The 18,690-nt window shown below is 60.5% G+C and overlaps 3 protein-coding genes across 7 annotated transcripts in view; 1 reads left to right on the top strand and 2 right to left on the bottom strand.

Moving 5' to 3' along the window:
• The window catches only part of POLR2E (RNA polymerase II, I and III subunit E), a 17,614-nt gene extending 5,243 nt beyond the window's left edge, over positions 1 to 12,371 (bottom strand). The window contains exons 1-5 of one of the 2 annotated variants that reach the window (XM_054673703.1): positions 12,287 to 12,371; positions 10,014 to 10,095; positions 3,680 to 4,278; positions 2,326 to 2,500; positions 213 to 328 (exon numbers count right to left, since the gene is read on the bottom strand). In XM_054673703.1, coding sequence (XP_054529678.1) covers positions 213 to 328; positions 2,326 to 2,500; positions 3,680 to 3,736 — 348 coding nt within the window. In that variant the 5' untranslated portion in view covers positions 3,737 to 4,278; positions 10,014 to 10,095; positions 12,287 to 12,371. Of the gene's footprint in view, positions 1 to 212; positions 329 to 2,325; positions 2,501 to 3,679; positions 4,279 to 10,013; positions 10,096 to 12,286 lie in introns of those variants that run through there. The other variant, XM_054673704.2, reaches the window with a different exon arrangement.
• GPX4 (glutathione peroxidase 4) lies at positions 12,310 to 15,256 on the top strand. 2 transcript variants are annotated; one of them, NM_001364734.1, is given in 7 exon segments: positions 12,310 to 12,481; positions 13,627 to 13,721; positions 13,807 to 13,951; positions 14,131 to 14,282; positions 14,711 to 14,735; positions 14,869 to 14,928; positions 15,009 to 15,256. In NM_001364734.1, coding segments are annotated over 7 exon segments (594 nt in total). In that variant the 5' UTR covers positions 12,310 to 12,397; the 3' UTR covers positions 15,042 to 15,256.
• An 849-nt stretch (positions 15,257 to 16,105) lies between these two features.
• The window catches only part of SBNO2 (strawberry notch homolog 2), a 73,697-nt gene continuing 71,112 nt past the window's right edge, over positions 16,106 to 18,690 (bottom strand). For 2 of the 3 annotated variants that reach the window (XM_024351864.3, XM_024351866.3), the window contains 6 exons: positions 18,141 to 18,235; positions 17,964 to 18,056; positions 17,751 to 17,882; positions 17,594 to 17,670; positions 17,238 to 17,428; positions 16,106 to 17,163 (listed from right to left, as the gene is read on the bottom strand). In XM_024351864.3, coding sequence (XP_024207632.2) covers positions 16,688 to 17,163; positions 17,238 to 17,428; positions 17,594 to 17,670; positions 17,751 to 17,882; positions 17,964 to 18,056; positions 18,141 to 18,235 — 1,064 coding nt within the window. In that variant the 3' untranslated portion in view covers positions 16,106 to 16,687. The remainder of the gene's footprint in view (positions 17,164 to 17,237; positions 17,429 to 17,593; positions 17,671 to 17,750; positions 17,883 to 17,963; positions 18,057 to 18,140; positions 18,236 to 18,690) is intronic. The other variant, XM_024351865.3, reaches the window with a different exon arrangement.

The raw sequence follows: 18,690 nt of genomic DNA on the forward strand, positions 1-18,690 counted from the left end.
GCTTGCCGGACATCCCGGCCACATCCTCCAGGGCACCCTGGCTGGCCTGGCCCAAAGCCCAAGGCACATGGGCCGCCTGTGGGTACTGCTCGCAGGAGGAGGCTGGGGAGGGGGAGAGGCTGGCGGGGTGGGCCGGGGCAGGGGTGCCCACCTGCTCGGGGGAGGAGGCTGGGAAGGGGGAGAGGCTGGCGGGGTGGGGCAGGGGTGCCCACCTGCTTGGCGGAGGGTGTCATGCCCTGCTGCACCACGATGAGAGCCCGTGTGATGTTCTCCTCCTGCATGCGCTGGCAGTACACCTTGATGGTCTTGATGCCCACCTTGGGCTCCTCTGCAGACAGAGAGTGTGGTGGCCTGCACGAGCCTGGGCCCTCGTGGCCCTCGCCCACCCAGAGCCCAGAGCACCTGGGTTCCAGCCCCATTCCACACAGGTGCCTCTCCTGCTCGGGCCTCGGCTTCCGCGTTTGCAAAACGAGGCCTGAGTTGCAGGATCCCAGGATAGGGGAAGAGAGGTCTGAAACCTCTCATTCACCCGGAGACAGGGACAGGGGGCTGACACCCCTCAGTCACCCAGAGACCAGGGAGAAGCAGAGACCTTTGACTCTGAGAGGCTCCCACCCTGGGCAGTTCTGGGGAGGCGGGTGACTCAGCACCAACCTCTCCAACAAGCAGATCTCACACCCCAGGACACTCTCTTTAAGAAGCATCACCTGAGGCCGGGTGCAGTGGCTCACACCTGTAATCCTAGCACTTTGGGAGGCTGAGGCAGGTGGATCACTTGAAGTCAAGAGTTCTAAACCAGCCTGGCCAACATGGTGAAACCCCGTCTCTATTAACAATACAGGCTGGGCGCGGTGGCTCGCACCTGTAATAACAGCACTTTGGGAGGCCAAGGTGGGCAGATCACGATGTCAGGAGATCGAGACCATCCTGGCTAACAAGGTGAAACCCCGTCTCTACTAAAAATACAAAAAATTAGCCGGCGCCTGCAGTCGCAGCTACTCGGGAGGCTGAGGCAGGAGAATGGCGTGAACCCGGGAGGCAGAGCTTGCAGTGGGCAGAGATTGCGCCACTGCACTCCAGCCTGGGCAACAGAGCAAGACTCTGTCTCAAAAAAATTAATTAATTAATAAACAATACAAAAAGAAAAAGTAGCCAGGTGAGATGGTGTATGCCTGTAAACCTAGCTTTTTGGGAGGCTGAGGTGGAAGGATTGTTTGAACCTGGGAGGTGGAGGTTGCAGTGAGCTGAGATTGCGCCACTGCACACTCCAGCCTGGGTGACAGAGGGAGACTCAGTCTCAAAAAAAAAAAAAAAAAAAAAAAAAAGACTGGGCGCAGTGGCTCACGCCTGTAATCCCAGCACTTTGGGAGGCCAAGGCGGGCGGATCACCTAAGATTAGGAGTTTGAAAGCAGTCTGGCCAACATGGTGAAACCTCATCTCTACTAAAATGCAAAGAAAAACTAGCCAGGCGTGGTGGTGGGTGCCTGTAATCTCAGCTACTCAAGCTGAGGCAGGAGAATCGCTTGAACTCAGGAGGTGGAGGCTGCAGCAAGCCGAGATGGCACCACTGCACTCCGGCCTGGGCGACAGAATGAGACTCTTTTTCAAAAAACAAAAACAAAAAAAAGCAAAAAAACCCAGCAGCGTCACCAGGTCTGCTTGGCAGACGTGCTCCGTCACCCCACTGATTAATTCTGGGCATGGGGCTGCGCCCCTAAGGCGCTTGCAATCCCCCAACCGCTGAGGGCTTTAGAGCCATACTAGGGAGGCAGACAGGTGCGGACACTTCCGCAAAGCAGGTGCTGAAACCGAGGGTCCCAGGGATCCTGGGAAAAGAGGCCCGAGCACAAGCTCGAGGGACGAGTACCGGACGCTGACAGGGGAGAGGGGGCATGGGGTGCGGAGGAATGGGCTGGGGCGGGCAGGGGCCGCAGCTCACAAGGAGGCTGCGCTGACCCAGACGGGGCCTCCTGGGCCAGGCCAAGAAGCTGGAAGTGCACCCAACGGCCAGGATGGGGGAGCCAAGGGACACTAGGGCAAAGGACATGGGGGGCTGGGGGTGAGTGGGGAGGCCCTTGTGACTCTCCTGGTTGGCAGGAAGAGAGAAGGGGACTGAGAGGGAAACTAGAAAGAAGCTGAGCATGAGAGGGGTCAGAGGTCAACGGCATCACCCACAGCAAGGGGAGGGGAGGGGAGTTTTCCTCCCAGACTGGGCAGAGAGACAAATGCTGGACACCAGGCGAGTGGGGGTGGGTGCTAGCGTCCGGCTCCTCGGCAGGTGTTCTGGTGGCTTCACCGGAACTCCCCCGGGACCCGCTGCTCACCTGGAAAGAACACAAACATCTGGTCGGTGGGGTCATCGTTGTGGGCCACCAGCACGGTGAGGTCCGTGCGCCGCGGCCGCCCCTCACTCGGCTTGTCCCCAAATTGGGCTTTGAACTCCTCCAGGGTCTGGTCAAGCTCGTCCTGGGTCACCAGATAGCCACGGTCGTGGCACAGCTGCAGAGAGAAAGAACCAGCTGACCCCAGGGCAGAGAGAGGAAGGCGGCCAAAGCTCGTGACCCGGAAGTCAGACCTGCGGCTGCTGCAGAGGACAGAGGTGAACAGCAAACGGGCTGCTCACTCACTGTGTGCTCCATGACAGCCACCCCGGCCCCCACAGCCCCACACCACAGGATGGGACCAGTATGATCCTGAGAGGCTCCCAGAGATGTCCAGCCTTGACCAAGACCGTCTGTCCACCCAGCCTCAGAGAAACCTGGCAGGGAGCAAAGCCCTCCAAACCACTTTGCAGAGCTACCCTAAAGGCAGGGACAAAGGCGGGGCGCGGAGGCTCACGCCCGTGATCCCAGTACTTAGGGAGGCTGAGGCAGGAGGGTTGCTGGAGGCCAGTTCAAGGATGCAGTGAGCTATGATTGCACCACTGCACTGCAGCCTGGGCGACAGAGTGAAACCCTATCTCTTAAAAAAAAAAAATGACAGGGACCGAAACAGATGTGACTTCAGGCTGACAATGTCTGAGGCTCGGAGGAAGGAGAATCAGGCTGCGGGGGGCTTCGCTGAGGACAAGGGCAAGGGGTGGGAAGCAAGACAAAGCAAAAGCTCTCAAACGGCCCCAATGGCTGAGGCAGTACCCTGAACCGCAGGCCCTCAGGCCTGTGCCCGGCTTCCAAACCGGACTCGGCCCAGTGGCCTCCATCTGCCCCAGACCCCAAGGCACGGGTTCCGAGCTCCACGTCCCCATCGAAAGCCCCAGCTCGCCCGCTGCTTCCCAACCACCAACTCTGCCAGCCTCGGATGCTGAGACTCCATGGGGTTCAGGACGCAAGGACAAATGGCGATGCTGAATCACAGAGAGGGGCAGAGTCTGGGGGCGCCCCCCGTCCCCATTCGCGGCTTCCTCCTTCTCTCGCCGCCATGCGCGCCGCACCAGCCCAAGCCGCCCGCCCACCCCTAAGCCCCGCACCCAGACGTCTCGCAACCCCCTCCCTTCCCCGCTGCCGGCTCAGGTCGGGTCCAGCGCCTGGTATCCCCGGCGGCCTCTGGGCCTCCCGTATCGGCCCGGCCCTTCGTCGCTGCTGCTCCGACGAGAGTACGAGGAGACGCCGTGATCGACCCCACCCCGGGCCCCTGCACCCGCCGCCCGCGCCCCCGCCCCCAACACCAGGCGCGGCTCACCTGCATGATGGTCTTGCGGATCTTCCAGAGCCGGTACGTCTCCTCCTCGTCGTCCATGGCCGCCGCCGCCGCCGCCGCCGCCGCCGCCGCCGCCGCCGCCGCCGCCGCCGCCGCCGCCGCCGCCCGCACCCCTTCTGCGAGCGAGAACCCGCGCGGACTGCGCCTGCGCCGAATCCCAATCAGGCCCCCTCCGCCTGACCCCGCCCCGCGCTGCGCTGTCGTCGGCGAATGCCTGAATGCAGCAACGTCTCGGATCGGCAGCGCCAAGGGCAGCCCGAGCCTTACGAGAGCGGCAGTTGGCTGAGCGAGACTCTTGCCTCCGTAGTTCTCGTGTGTCTTTGGCCGCACGGCCTCTCGGGAGTTGTAGTTTGCGTTCAACTCCCACCTTGGAGCAACAGTTTAGAATCCCACGAGGCGGGGGCGAAGTGTGGGCGGGGAAACTGAGGCCTCGATGGGGTCAAGGGGCAGCTCGGCTCCTAGGGATGGTCTGGGAGCCTAGTGGGAACTCTATAAATATTTGTGCATCAAACTGTACAGGGTTTCCTCCGTTGGCTCCAGGCCAGGTCAGGGTTAATTCCCTTGGGCCTCAGTTTCCCTACCTGTGCAATGGCAATAAAGTGTCCCTACTTTAGACGGTTGAGAGTCTTAGGCATCTCTCTAGGTGCTTATTAAGTCCCCTCACCTCTGTCCTCTCCCCTGAGTGCCACCAGCCTAGCCTGGGTATCTCCCCAGCCTAGCCTGGGTATCTCCCCACCCCAGACTCTTCCTGTCTTTGCAAACCTCCTCACTTCCCCAGGTTCACGGAGAACCCCAGCCCAGCACTTGCTGTGTGCAGGCTATCAGTAACTTATTCAGTGATGCATTCGTTAATTCAACATTTACTCAGCAACCTACAGTGATGGTGAATAAAACAGGCCAAGTATCCCTTGCATTCAGATAGAGACAGGATTTAGTAAAATATAATAAATAACGTGGCCGGGCGCGGTGGCTCATGCCTATAATCCCAGCACTTTGGGAGGCTGAGGCGGGCAGAGCATGAGATCAGGAGTTCAAGACCATCCTGGCTAACACGGTGAAACCCCGTCTCTACTAAAAATACAAAAAATTAGCTGGGCCAGGTGGCAGGTGCCTGTAGTCTCAGCTACTTAGGAGGCTAAGGCAGGAGAATCTCGTGAACCTGTAAGGTGGAGGTTTCAGTGAGCCAAGATCGTGCCACTGCACTCCAGCCTGGGCAACAGAGCAAGACTCTGTCTCAAAAATAAAATGAAATAAAATAAAATAAATACCAACGTTAGAAAGTGACAAAGCTACGCAAGAAGAAAGAGCAGAGAGGCTAAGTGACTTGGGGAGAAGGGGAGAACTGCAGTATCACATGGGGAAGTCAGGGAATACAGTGAGGACAGATTCAAGCAAAAATCCCATTAGCTGTGGTGGCTCATCACTGTAATCCCAGCACTTTGGGTGGCCGAGGCGGGCAGATCATGAGATCAGGAGTTCCAGACCAGCTTGGCCAACACGGTGAAACCCTGTCTCTACTAAAAATACAAAAATTAGCCAGGTTTGGTGGTGGGTGCCTGTACTCCCAGTTACTCGGGAGGCTGAGACAGGAGAATCACTTGAACCCAGGAGGCGGAGGCTGCAGTGAGCCGAGATCGCACCACTGCACTCCAGCCTGGGTGACAGAGCAAGACTCCATCGAGAAAAAAAAAAAAAAAAAAAAAATCCCATTGGGCGCGATGGCTCTCACCTGTAATCCCAGCACTTTGGGAAGCTGAAAGAGGAGGATCCCTTTGTTGTAGTTTTGTAATTTTTAGTTGTAAGTCACGGACTTTTTTACACTGATATTTGAGATTCTTTTTGGGGGGCTGTCAGGGGCTACTTTTTTTTTTCCTGAGACGGAGTCTGGCTCTGTCCCCCAGGCTGGAGTGCAGTGGCGCCATCTGGGTTCACTGCAAGCTCCGCCTCCCGGGTTCACGCCATTCTTCTGCCTCAGCCTCCCGAGTAGCTGGGATTACAGGCACCTGCCACCACACCTGGCTAATTTTTTGTATTTTTAGTAGAGACGGGGTTTCACTGTGTTAGCCAGGATGGTCTCCATCTCCTGACCTCATGATCCGCCCACCTCGGCCTCCCAAAGTGCTGGGATTACAGGTGTGAGCCACCCCGCCCGGTCTGTGCAGGCTTTCTTATCTAACTACCTAACTTTTCTTTCTCACCTTGAGGCCAGGAGTTTGAGACAAGCCTAGGCAACATAGGAAGACCCCATTTCTTTTTTTTGTTGTTGTTGTTTTTTGAGACCGAGTCTCGCTCTGTCGCCCAGGCTGGAGTACAGTGGCGTAATCTCAGCTCACTACAGCCTCTGCCTCCTGGGTTTAAATGATTCTCCTGCCTTGGCCTCCCGAGTAGCTGGGATTACAGGCGTGAGCCACCACACCTGGCTAATTTTTTTGTATTTTTGGTAGAGATGGGGTTTCACCATGTTAGCCAGGCTGGTCTTGAACTTCTGACCTCAGATGATCTGCTCGCCTCGGCCTTCCAAAGTGCTGAGATTACAGGCGTGAGCCACCGCACCCGGCCAGGAAGACCCCATTTCTACAAAAAAATTTAAAAATTAGCTGGGCGTGGTGGGCGCACCTGTAGTCCCAGTTACTCGGGAGGCTGAGGTGGGAAGATCTAGGATCGCCTGAGCCCAGCGGTTGAGGCTGCGGTGAGCTGTGATTGCGCCACTGCACTCTAGACTGGGCGACAGAGCAAGACGCTGTCTCCAAACAAACAGAAAACAAACAAAAACCAGAAGAGGAGAGAGAGGGAGGAAACCTGGGGTTGCCTGGGGATAGCTATATCAGGCGGACAGCACAGCCAGGATAGAGGCCCTGAGGCTGTGCCTCACCTGGAGTGTTCCTGGCAGGGAAGGGGCAGGAGAGGGGGTCAGAGGGCAAGGTGGGGCAGGTCCCATGAGGCCTTGCTGGTCAGGGTAAAATGTCTGGAGCTACTTACTGTGTTGGGAAATGACTGTTGGGAGCCAGGGCAGAAGCGAGAGACCAGGGAGGGACTGGGAAGGCAAACTTGCTACAGGTTGGGGTGGCTTCAACTACGGTAGGGGCAAGCACAGAGCGGGGAGGGTGCCACAGGGCGAGAAAAAGAGGGAGAAAGGGAACAAAGCTGTCCCTGTGAGCAGTGAAAAGAGGGGTGGGAGAGTGGAGGCGTGTAGCTCGAGGTGAGCTCTGGAGTTCAGGGCAAGGTCTGGGGGATGGACGTGCAGGCAGGGTGGCCACGTGGTGAAGATTAGAGCCGGGAGCCTGGACCAGGTCCTGGGAGCAGAGCAGAGTCCGGGAGAGTGAGTCCAGCCCTGCTGGTGTTCAGAAGCCTGGAGAAGGAGGGGAGGCACAGCAGGAGGGGAGGGAGGCTCAGCACAGACACTGGAGCAGCCCCTGAGCTGCAGATCTGGCTGTGTGATCTCAGGCAGGTTACTCAACCTCTCTGTGCCTCCCCCTCCCCTCCCTTGTAAAACAGGGACAAGAACAGCACCCACTTCATAGGGTAATTGGCTAATAATTGCAATGTACACAGAGCAGCGCCTGGCACCAACACTGCATAAGTGTTCCCTACATAGGATAAAGGGCAGGAGGTTGCCAGGTCTCCTGGAAACCTGGTGAGGAAGGTGTCTAGGGGCAGAGGGAAGGAGTGGCTATGTGATGCCACCGCCAAGTCAGCCTGAGGACTGAGCAGGGATTCGCCTAGCAGACACTGCTTGTGACTCAGGGAAGGGGGCCAGTGCCTGGCAGGACGGATCTGAGGGAGGAGAGGAATTGGAGATGTGGGGCAGATACATGGGGCGGGGAGGGTCAGGAGACGGACAGGGCTCAGGAGTGGATTTTATGACACAAGAAAGGGCATCTGGAGTAAAGACCAAGTAGTGACCTGCAAATCCGGGGGCAGGGGTGGATTAAGAGAGGCTGAGCCCAAGCCAGGGGCGGCCTGGATGATAACAGCAAAGCCAGAGGCCCAGAAGTCAGGCCATGATCCACACACAGGGCAGGTGAAAATGTAAGATGGTGCAGCCGCTATAGAAAGCAGTCTGGTCAGCCAGGCACAGTGGCTCACGCCTGTAATCCAAGTGCTCTGGGAGGCTGAGGCAGGCGGATCAACTGAGGTCAGGGGTTCGAGACCAGCCTGGCCAACATAGTGAAACCCCGTCTCTACTAAAAATACCAAAATTAGCCGAGCATGGTGGTGCAGGCCTGTCATCCCAGCTACTTGGGAGGCTGAGGGAGGAGAATCGCTTGAACCTGGGAGGTGGAGGTTGCAGTGAGCCGAGATCGTGCCACTGCACTCCAGCTTGGGCAAAAAGAGTGAAACTCCATCTCAAAAAAAAAAAAAAAAAAAAAAAACAGTCTGGTGGATCCTCAAACTGTTACACAAAGAGTCACCATATGACTCAGCAATTCCGCTCCTAGGCATACACCCAAGAGAAATGAAAACATACGCCCACACAAACACTTGTACGGCTTTACAAACTCAAAAAGAGAAAACAGCCCATAGCCGGGCATGGTGGCGCATGCCTGTAATCTCAGCTATTCAGGAGGCTGAGGCAGGAGAATTGCTTGAACCTGGGAGGCGGAGGTTGCAGTGAGCTGAGATTGCGCCACTGCACTCCAGCCTGGGCAACAGAGTGAGACTCTGTCTCAAAAAAAAAACCCCAGATGTCCATCCACAGATGAATAAATAAACACAATGTAATCCCTCCACACACTGGAATATTTCTGAGCCATGAAAAGGAATGATGAGGCTCTGACACAGGCCACAATGTGGATGTAGCCTGAGGACCTCATGCTCAGCGAGAGAAGCCAGGCACAAAAGAACACGCAGTGTGTGATCCCATTTCTATGAAATGTCCAGGACAGGCCAATCCACAGAGACAGGAGGGGATGTGTGGGTGCCAGGTCCTAGGGGAGGAGATGGAGAGTGAAGGCTGATAGGGTCTGGGCTTCCTTTGGGGACAATGAAAATACTCTGTGCTGGGCACGGTGGCTCACGCCTGTAATCCCAGCACTTTGGGAGGCCTAGGCAGGCGGATCACCTGAGGTCGGGAGTTTGAGACCAGCCTGACCAACATGGAGAAACCCTGTCTCTACTAAAAATACAAAACTAACTGGGTGTGGTGGCGCATGCCTGTAATCCCAGCTACTTGGGAGGCTGAGGCAGGAGAATCGCTTGAACCTGGGAGGTGGCAGTGCAGTGAGCTGAGATCGTGCCACTGCACTCCAGCCTGGGCAACAAGAGCGAAAATCTGTCTCAAGAGAAAAAAAAAATTCTGGAACTAGATAGATAGAGGTGATGGTCTCATAACATTGTACATGTCCTAAAAACACTGAATTGTACACTTTGAAGTGGTTAAAATGTTGAATTTCATATGTATTTTGTTTGAATTTCAAAAACTTTTTTTTTTTTTTTTTGAGACAGAGTCTTGCTGTATCCCCCCAGGCTGGAGTGCAGTGACACGAACTCGGCTCACTGCAACCTCCACCTCCAGGGTTCAAGCAATTCTCCTGCCTCAGCCTCCTGAGTAGCTGGGATTACAGGCGCACGGCACCACTCCCAGCTAATTTTTGTATTTTTAGTGGAGATGGGGTTTCACCATGTTGGTCAGGCTGGTCTTGAACTCCTGACCTCGTGATCCACCCGCCTTGGCCTCCCAAAGTGCTGGGATTACAGATGTGAGCCACCACACCCAGCCAAAAAGTTTTTTTTGAGACGGAGAGTCTTGCTCTCTTGCCCAGGCTGGAGTGCGGTGGTGCGATCTTGGCTCACTGCAAGCTCCGCCTCCCGGGTTCACACCATTCTCCTGCCTCAGCCTCCCAAGTAGCTGGGACTACAGGCGCCCACCACCATGCCTGGTTAATTTTTTGTAATTTTAGTAGAGACGGGGTTTCACCGTGTTAGCCAGGATGGTCTCGATCTCCTGACCTCGTGATCTGCCCGTCTCAGCCTCCCAAAGTGCTGGGATTACAGGTGTGAGCCACCACGCCTGGCCAAAAAGTTCTTAAAAAAGAAATGAAGCCACAGGACAGCCCCTCCCCAGTCCTTCCTGGAGCCAGGGGCTGCTCTAGAAAGATCTGTGGCAACACAGCTTCCTGCAGGGACACTCAAGAACTTCCGCCCTCACAGGGAAGCCTCGCTGGAGCCTTGAGAGGTCCCCGAGACTCCATTTCCCCGTTCGTGAAATGGGGACACTCTGGGAAAAGCTGTGAAGCCCCCAGCACAAATCTCTCCCAGAGCCTGGGGCCCCGTTCTCAGATCCGAGGTCGCGACCCGTGTTTTCCCCACTTCTGACCTTATCACAATTGGCAGGAAGTCAGGAATGGGATCAAGTCTCTCCGCGGAGCTGTGGGTGCTGAGCTGTTTTTCTGGCAACCCTGAAATAAACTCCCATTTCAGCGCACATGTTTGCAACAAACTTAAGGAAAACAACACCGGCAAAATTGCAAACAGCTGAGCCTTCGCAAGGGCAAGAACAGAGTCACCAGTGTGGCCCTGTCACCCGGCACTGCCAGGGCGGGAGGAAATGGGGGGGTTTCCTGAGAAGTCAGACAATGGGGGTTGACTCCAAGAACTCAGCCTCCGGGGGCTGGGCGGGAGCAAAGCCATGTGAACAGGCTTATGCAAGACCAGGATTCTGCCAGGCCTGCTCAGGGATCCTTGCTTCACTGCCTCTTCCAGCAAACCATCTATGACGCCTCGGTGCTGCATCTGGCAGGCCTGAGTCGGGGGCAGTGGCGGGGGCTGGCTCATAGGTCCCCCCAAGTCAACCCGGCCCTGAGTCTGTCTCTGAAGAAATATTCAGTGCAGGGTCAGAAAAGGTTAAGACCTTGCGGGCAACATACAAATCCCAAGCACCTAGGCGGGGTAGAGGGGCTCACGCCTGTAATCCCAGCACTTTGGGAGGCCGAGGCAGGCGGATCACCTGAGGTCAGGAGTTCGAGACCAGCCTGACCAACATGGTGAAAGCCCGTATCTACTAAAAACACAAAAATTAGCTGGGCATGGTAGCACATGCCTGTAATCCCAGCTACTCAGGAGACTGAGGCAGGAGAATCACTTGAACCCGGAAAGCGGAGGTTGCAGTGAGCTGAGATGGAGCCACTGCACTCCAGCCTGGGTGACAGACCAAGACTCCTCAAAAAAAAAAAAAAAAAAAAAAAAAAAAAAAATCCAAACCCCTGCCTGTACAGGGGTCAAAGTCCAATCACAGTGACTCAGTTCCCAAGTATGAGATGAGTGTTTCTGTTGCCACATGTCCAAGCCACGAAGTGAAAAACAGAGTTGGAAGCCAAGATGTGGGGCAGTATGGGCTCTGGGTGTGCCCATACCTTGTAATGTTAGAACTGTAAGAAAACCCTCCAGATTTGTTTATTTTCTGAGCACATACCGCGCATCCCTGCGTGGGCAGCTGCCCCTGGGGGTGGGAGCCCAGGAAACTCCAGGTTCTCAGTTAAATGGTAACTGTCTGGATGACTCTCAGGTCCCAGTGCCCACGTTATATAAGCGGCTCAGCAACCAGACCCAGGGATGGGGAGTCACTGACCCCCTGCGCCCATGGCAGGGGTGAGGGCAGGGACACCCCCATAAGATGGAGCTGTGATGAGAAGCAAACCCAACTCAGTTTGGTTTCATTTACATTAAAAAGGCAAATCCCTTGGCCGGATGTGGTGGCTCACACTTGTAATCCCAGCACTCTGGGAGGCCTAGGCGGGCAGATCACCTGAGGTCAGGAGTTTGAGATCAGCCTGGCCAACATGGTGAAACCCCGTCTCTACTAAAAATACAAAAAAATTAGCTGGGTGTGGTGGCTCGCTCGTGTAATCCCAGCTACTCAGGAGGCTGAGTCAAGAGAATCGCTTGAACCCGGTGGGGTGGAGGTTGCAGTGAGCTGAGGTAGCGCCACTGCACTCCAGCCTGGGCAAAAGAGCAAAACTGTGTCTCGAAAAAAAAAAAAAAAAAAAAAAGGCAAATCCCGGCTGAGCCTTTGGCTCACGCATGTGATTCCAGCACTTTGGGAAGCTGAGGCTGGAGGATCATTTGAGGTCAGGAGTTTGAGACCAGCCTAGGCAACATAGCGAGACCCCCATGTCTACAAAACAATAATTAGCCAGGAATGGTGGATGAGCCTGTTGTCCCAGCTACTCGGGAAGCAGAGGCGGGAGGTTCGCTTGAACCTGGGAGGTCGAGGCTGCAGTGTGCCCTGATCGTGCCACTGCACGTTAGCCTGGGCAACACAGCAAGACCCCGTCTCTTAAAAAAAAAAGGTAAATAGGAGTTGGGGACACTTTTCTGCGAGTTGGAGAAACCAAACCCCCTCGCCGAGTCTTAAGTAGTATTCTCAAGGCTGTCTGGCCTGCGGCCGCGCTGCGCTCAACCACCCGAATAACTACGCTGCCACCCAACGCGCCGCCGGCCAGGCCACGGCCTCCTAGACACAAGCGAGCATGCGCAGTCGTCAACAACAAGTCCGCACGTCCGGTCCCGCCCCACCTTCCCCGCCTTCTTCCCACTCCGGCCTCCCATTGGCTGACGTCGGCGCGAGCGCTCAACACCGACGCGGCTGACCATTGCGCGCTCTGGAGGGCGCGGCCGTGGGAAAGGAGGTGCGGAAAGCCGACGCGCGTCCATTGGTCGGTTGGACGAGGGGAGGAGCCGCTGGCTCCCAGCCCCGCCGCGATGAGCCTCGGCCGCCTTTGCCGCCTACTGAAGCCGGCGCTGCTCTGTGGGGCTCTGGCCGCGCCTGGCCTGGCCGGGACCATGGTGAGCGAGCGCCGCGGCCGTTGCCGGCCCGGTGACCGTTGGGGCGGGCGCGCGATCCCTGCCTCCGCTCGCCGGCGCGGGGAACCCTCGGGCTCCGGTGACCTTGGTGGGGGGCGTCTGGGGGCTCCCCCTCCACACCCCCGGCCGGGCGCGGACGCGGGTGACCGTACTGCGACGCGCTCCGCGGCCCTCCAGGCCGTTGTAGGCGCGCGGGCTGGGTTCGGGGAAGGGGAAGGGGCAGTTCAATGCGCGCGCGTTGGGGTCGGGGAAGGGACTGTTCAGGCCGTTGCGGGCGCGCGGGCTGGGGTCGGGCAAGGGGAAGGGGCTGTTCCACGCGCGCGGGTCGTGGTCGGGGAAGGGGCCGTCCAGGCCGTTGCAGGCGCGCGTGCCGGGGCCGGGGGCGGGGGTCCAGGCTTGCAGGGGGCGGGGTCCGGGACGGCTGGGGCGGAGCTGGACCGTTGAGGGCCACGGCGGGGCGTCTCCGGGCCGAGCGGGGCTGCTGCGCCCGAGCGGTTGGGGGCGCGAAGGGCTGGAAATCCCGGATCACGCGCCCCCGGGCGCCGCCCCGCCCCCGCACCTTGGCCTAGCGCGGTGGCGTCACAGTCGCGCAGTCCTGACTACGGCCTCCGGGCCCTTTGTCCCCGGTAGCGGCGCTCGGGGTGGGGGAGCCAGGAGGGGCGGGAGACGGGCGGGTATGGGCCGCGCGGGCGCACGCTCCCCCGGGCGCCGCAGGCAGCGGTGCCAGAGCCGGGGCAGGCGGCGGCCGCGAGCCCCTCGGCGGCGGAAGGCCCCAGCGTGCAGGCGCAGGAGGGCGCGGCGCCGGCGGAAGAAGCCCTGTCCCCGCAGCTTGCGACCGGAGATCCACGAATGTCCCGAGTCCCAGGACCCGGTGCGCGCGGGGCCCCCACACCGGCTGCTGTGGCACATTTTGGGGTTGGAACCCTCTCCCGGCCTCCGGGTCTCCGGTAAAACCGGACCAGAAGTACAAGGGGGCGTGTGCGTTTAAGGAGGAGGAGCGTTCAGGTTTTCAGGGCCGCAGGGCCTCGGTGTCCCCGCCACCGACCCGCTCCCGATCCCTTCCTGCCTCAGGGTCCCGGGCTCAGCCTCCCGTCCACGCTCCCTGCTCAGCTTCCTTTACCTTGCAGTGCGCGTCCCGGGACGACTGGCGCTGTGCGCGCTCCATGCACGAGTTTTCCGCCAAGGACATCGACGGGCACATGGTTAACCTGGACAAGTACCGGTGGGCGCTCGCCTGGGGTGGGGCGCGGGGCCGGGCCCTGGGAGGGGGCCGTGTTGTTCTGCGCTGACGCCGCCGATCCTCGCAGGGGCTTCGTGTGCATCGTCACCAACGTGGCCTCCCAGTGAGGCAAGACCGAAGTAAACTACACTCAGCTCGTCGACCTGCACGCCCGATACGCTGAGTGTGGTTTGCGGATCCTGGCCTTCCCGTGTAACCAGTTCGGGAAGCAGGTGGGCTGCTGCTTCCCCGGGGCCCGCAGAGGCCGGTGGGTGGGGGTGGGCCCTGGCCCTGCAGAGGCCGATGGGTGGGGGTCGGGGTGGGCTCCAGCCTGGAAAGGGCCTGGGAGTGTACAGGGGGCCCAGACTGAGGGGGTGCCAGGCCCCCGACTCACACACCTTGGCCGCCACAGGAGCCAGGGAGTAACGAAGAGATCAAAGAGTTCGCCGCGGGCTACAACGTCAAATTCGATATGTTCAGCAAGATCTGCGTGAACGGGGATGACGCCCACCCGCTGTGGAAGTGGATGAAGATCCAACCCAAGGGCAAGGGCATCCTGGGAAAGTGCGTGACCTCTGGGGACAGTACGGCTGCCGGGGTGGGGGTGGGGGGGCTGCTGGGATGCTCACACCTCCCTGGGGCAGAATGGCTCCGGGGGGGGCGGTTGCGGGGAGGTGCTGGGACTCTCACATCGCGTGGCCTCCTGGGGGTAAGATGGCTCAGGGGGACATAGAGGGCTGTGGAGGCAACCAGGGATGCCCACACCTTTGTGGCCTCCTGGGGACAGGATGGCTCAGGGGCCTGTGGGGGGCTGTTGGGACTCTCACACTGCATGGCCTCCTGGGGTAAGATGGCTCTGGGGGGCCTTGGGGGCACTGTGGCTGTGGAGGCAGCCGGGGAAGCTCACACCCTTGTGGCCTCCTGGAGACAGGACAGCTTGGGGACTGTGGGGGGCTGCTGGGGACGCTCACGTCCATGTGCTTCTTTTCCAGTGCCATCAAGTGGAACTTCACCAAGGTAAGGGGGCTGTGGGGGGTAGGGGACCAGCTTCCCCTGGCCACAGCCGTGGCCCAGATGGGCAGCGGGCAGGAAGGGCAGCCTCAGCCCCTTGCAGGGGTGGCCCCACAGTTTGGACACCGTCTCTCCACAGTTCCTCATCGACAAGAACGGCTGCGTGGTGAAGCGCTACGGACCCATGGAGGAGCCCCTGGTAGGTCTTCTCTAGGGAGCCCGCTTGAGGCTCGGGGGCTTGGGAGGTAGCTGCCCTAACCCAGCTTTCCTCCCCGACAGGTGATAGAGAAGGACCTGCCCCACTATTTCTAGCTCCACAAGTGTGTGGCCCCGCCCGAGCCCCTGCCCACGCCCTCGGAGCCTTCCACCAGCACCCATGACGGCCTGCCTGCAAACCTGCTGGTGGGGCAGACCCGAAAATCCAGCGTGCACCCTGCCGGAGGAAGGTCCCATGGCCTGCTGGGCTTGGCTCGGCGCCCCCACCCCTGGCTACTTTGTGGGAATAAACAGACAAATTAGCCTGCTGAATCTTTCTGCCTAGGGGTTTGGGGGGCCCTTTTGCCAGGGGCCCCTCCATGTCAGGGCCAGTTGCTGTCAGCTGCCAGGCTGGGGGTGCCATGGAGGTAGAGTGTTGTTGCCCCCTCTTCCTCCAGGCTCGGGGGGCTGTGCTGGCTGCAGTGCTGGGGTGCAGTGAGATCTGGGCCCGTTGGACACCCAGCCCTGGCTCTTAATCCATGCAGCCCCACCTGCTGTGCACAGGCAGGGCCTGGTGTAGGGCCCAGTCTTGGAGAAGATAATTCTAAGTGGCTGTTCTTCCTGGCCCCAGGCCTTAACCGTTAGGAGGTGGCTACTGGGGCCTCCTCTGGCCAGGAAGCAGAAGTGCAGAGGCCCGAGGAACAGCGTGGCCCTGGTGCTGGGGATGGGTTGGGCACCCACACCTGCCCTTGGGGCCTCACCTGGCTGGGGGGTGTGGGGGTGGCTGGGTGGTTACTGTTCACAGAGTCCCTCCGTGAGGGCTGGGGATGGACAGGCCAGGAGGGGCTGGTAGAGCAGTACCAGCCACCGTTCATGGGGCCCAGGGGCTGTCTGGACACGGCCTGGCTGCCTACCTGCACAGCTAGAGGGACTGCAGCCTGCCAGGGTGGCTGATCCCAGCTGCCCCCACTGGGGGTCTGTGGAATGGACGGTCCATGGCACCTGCCCCAGACACTGGGTTGAGAGGTCTGTCTCTCCCAGCCCTCGTCCCCTCTCATCCACATGGGGCCAGCACAGGGCAGTGGGCAGAAAGGCCTGGTAACCAGGAGAGCCTGGGGGGATGCCCACACACCCCTGCCCTTCCCTCCCTGTCCCACAGGCTGAGGAGCAGACTCCGTGGGAAGTAGGCAAAAGGCACATATATTTAAAAAAGTCCTTTACATATGTACATCAGAACTTGCTATAAATACATAGAAACCGCAGGCGCCACCCTGCCAGCTCCGCGGCCTGGGGCCTGGGAGAGGTGAGCGGGCAATAACTTAGGGGTCAGGGCAGGGCTAGGGGAGGGAGAATTGCATATATTAGCAGGGGTCTGCCCCACAGAGCCCCCGAGACGCGGGGCCCTGAGCACCTGGGGTTTCCTGAGTTTCTAGCTCTTGGGACCACCCAGTTTCACGGATTTCAAGGGTTTGGGCCCACTGAGCCCTTGCGGGTGCCCAGTCCCAGAGCAGCCACCCGGAGCCCCTTCCTACTTGGGAGGAGAGGCACAGAGAGGGCCCTGCCACGCCCCGGCCCCCAGCTGTCCTGAGTGGGCCCCGCCAGGGCTGTCCAGGTGGGGGCCCGGGTCGGGCGCTGAAGGCACTGCGGCCAGGGCCTGGGGCTCCTCTGAGCAGTGGTCAGGGGACCTTGGCCCTGCCCCCCACCGCTGCTCCTAGGGGAGAAACGGTCACTGTGTCTTGGGGCATGTTTCGCCTAAAGGCGTGTCAGAGAGGAGCCTGGGCGCCGGGGAAGGGTGGGCTGAACTGGATCACGCTCTGCCGCTCGGGACCACCGCCCGCCGCGCCCCCCGCCCCCGCGCCCTCCCCCAGCGCGCCCTCGGAGGGCGGCCCCGCGTGCAGCGAGCGCAGCATGTCCTCCAGCACCTCCTTGAAGTTGATGTCGCAGCCCTGGTGCGCGAGGGCCGCAGGGTCGGCCTGGGCGTCGGGGGTGCTCAGCGGCACGACGCCGGGGCCGGCGTCCAGGGACAGCGGCGCCGGGAAAGAGAAGTGCGGGGGCGGCGGGAAGGCCTCGGCCGGGGGGCTGTAGGTGAGGTCCAGCACCTCTCCGGGGCCGCAAGGCAGCGCCAGCGGGCGCGGGGCGGGGCAGCCCAGGGCGCGCGCCTGCCTGCGCTTCACGTCTGCATCCATCAGCCGCAGCTCCTGCAGCACCCGGCGCACGCAGCCCTCGGGGATCTTGATGCCTGCGGGCAGAGCGTCGGGGTCAGGGCCGGCGCTGGGGGCTCGGGCCTTCCCGGGGCGCCCGCCGCCCACTCACCCACTTGCTTCTTCCTGTCCTTGGTCTTCAGCCGCACGATCTGCAGGTAGCTGCTGCTGCTGACGTCGGCCATGACGGCGGCGATGCGGCCCCACACGCGCAGCAGCGCGCCGCACAGCATGTAGTGGTGCCGCAGCCGCAGCCCCTGCAGGCAGTCCTTACCCTCCTGCGCCAGCCGGCAGTGCCGGTTCCTGCGGACGAGACGGGTCGTCTCGGCTCAGGCGGGTCCCAGGGGCCCGCAGGCTCCCCAGGTGCCCTGAGATCTCCCGCCTCCTCTCAGGGTCTCGGGAACCCCCGATCCCCGCCTGGGTCGCCGCCATCTGCCGGTTTCCCCCTGGTCCCCGGCCCGCCCTCACCAGGCGCTGTGGCTGCAGTGCGTCAGCGACAAAGCGTAGCCACTCTCCCAGGGCTCCTTGGCCTCCTCCGCGGTGACCTGGGGACACAGGGCCGCATGAGCCTGGGCGGGGTCAGGGCCGGCAGCCCGAGGGAAAGCTGCGCCCGGCGGCCGCCTACCCGGTGGAACTTGCGGCGGAGGCTGTCCAGGGCCTCCAGCTGGCTCTGCCGGCCGATGTTGGGCTTGTACACCGTGAAGAACTGGCCGCGGTTCTGCTCCGCCAGCAGGCAGCTGGGCTTGTTACCGCGGACCTGCGGAGGGGGGCGTTGAGGCCGCGCCCCGGTCCGCCCCCCGCGGGCCCTCCTGGGGGGGGTAACCCCGCCCGACCCCACCTTGTAGGAGAGGTAGAAGCCGTCATAGGGGCCCGTCAGCTCCAGCGACTTGGCAAAGGCGTCCTCCCACTTCAGGCCGCGGTCCACGCTGATCTGCCACGGCACGGGGTGGGGGGGTGTGAGTGTGGTGGGGGCGGGGTGGGCAGAGTGTGAGGGGCTGTGGGGCTTCCTGCTGACCTTGTAGAAGACCACCTGCCCGTCCTGCGGGTGCCCGGGAGCCAGGAACACCTGCTGGCTCTCCTCGTAGATCTCCTCGATACCGGGAGCAAGGTCTAGTGGGGCGGGTGGAGGGTGAGTGGGGTCCGGGCCTGGGACTGCGGGCTGGGGCCAGGGTCAGTCCCGTAGCCGGGGCACACCCTAGAGACGACCCCCCGAGAGCACAGGAGAGGGTGTCCTGGAGCCTGGCCTGACCTGGCCCAGCGTGGGGATGGTGCACGTGGGCCCCAGCCTGGCAACCGCTCAGGTCCTAGGTAACCCCGAGCAGGCTGTGGGGGATCGTGGGAGCCTGGGGGCCGCTCAGGTCCTAGGTAACCCCGAGCAGGCTGTGGGGGATCGTGGGAGCCTGGGGGCCGCTCAGGTCCTAGGGTAACCCCGAGCAGGCTGTGGGGGATCGTGGGAGCCTGGGGGCCGCTCAGGTCCTAGGTAACCCCGAGCAGGCTGTGGGGGATCGTGGGAGCCTGGGGGCCGCTCAGGTCCTAGGTAACCCCGAGCAGGCTGTGGGGGATCG

The sequence above is a fragment of the Pan troglodytes genome, chromosome 20 (assembly GCF_028858775.2).
Source record: "Pan troglodytes isolate AG18354 chromosome 20, NHGRI_mPanTro3-v2.0_pri, whole genome shotgun sequence".
Classification (NCBI taxonomy): domain Eukaryota; kingdom Metazoa; phylum Chordata; class Mammalia; order Primates; family Hominidae; genus Pan; species Pan troglodytes.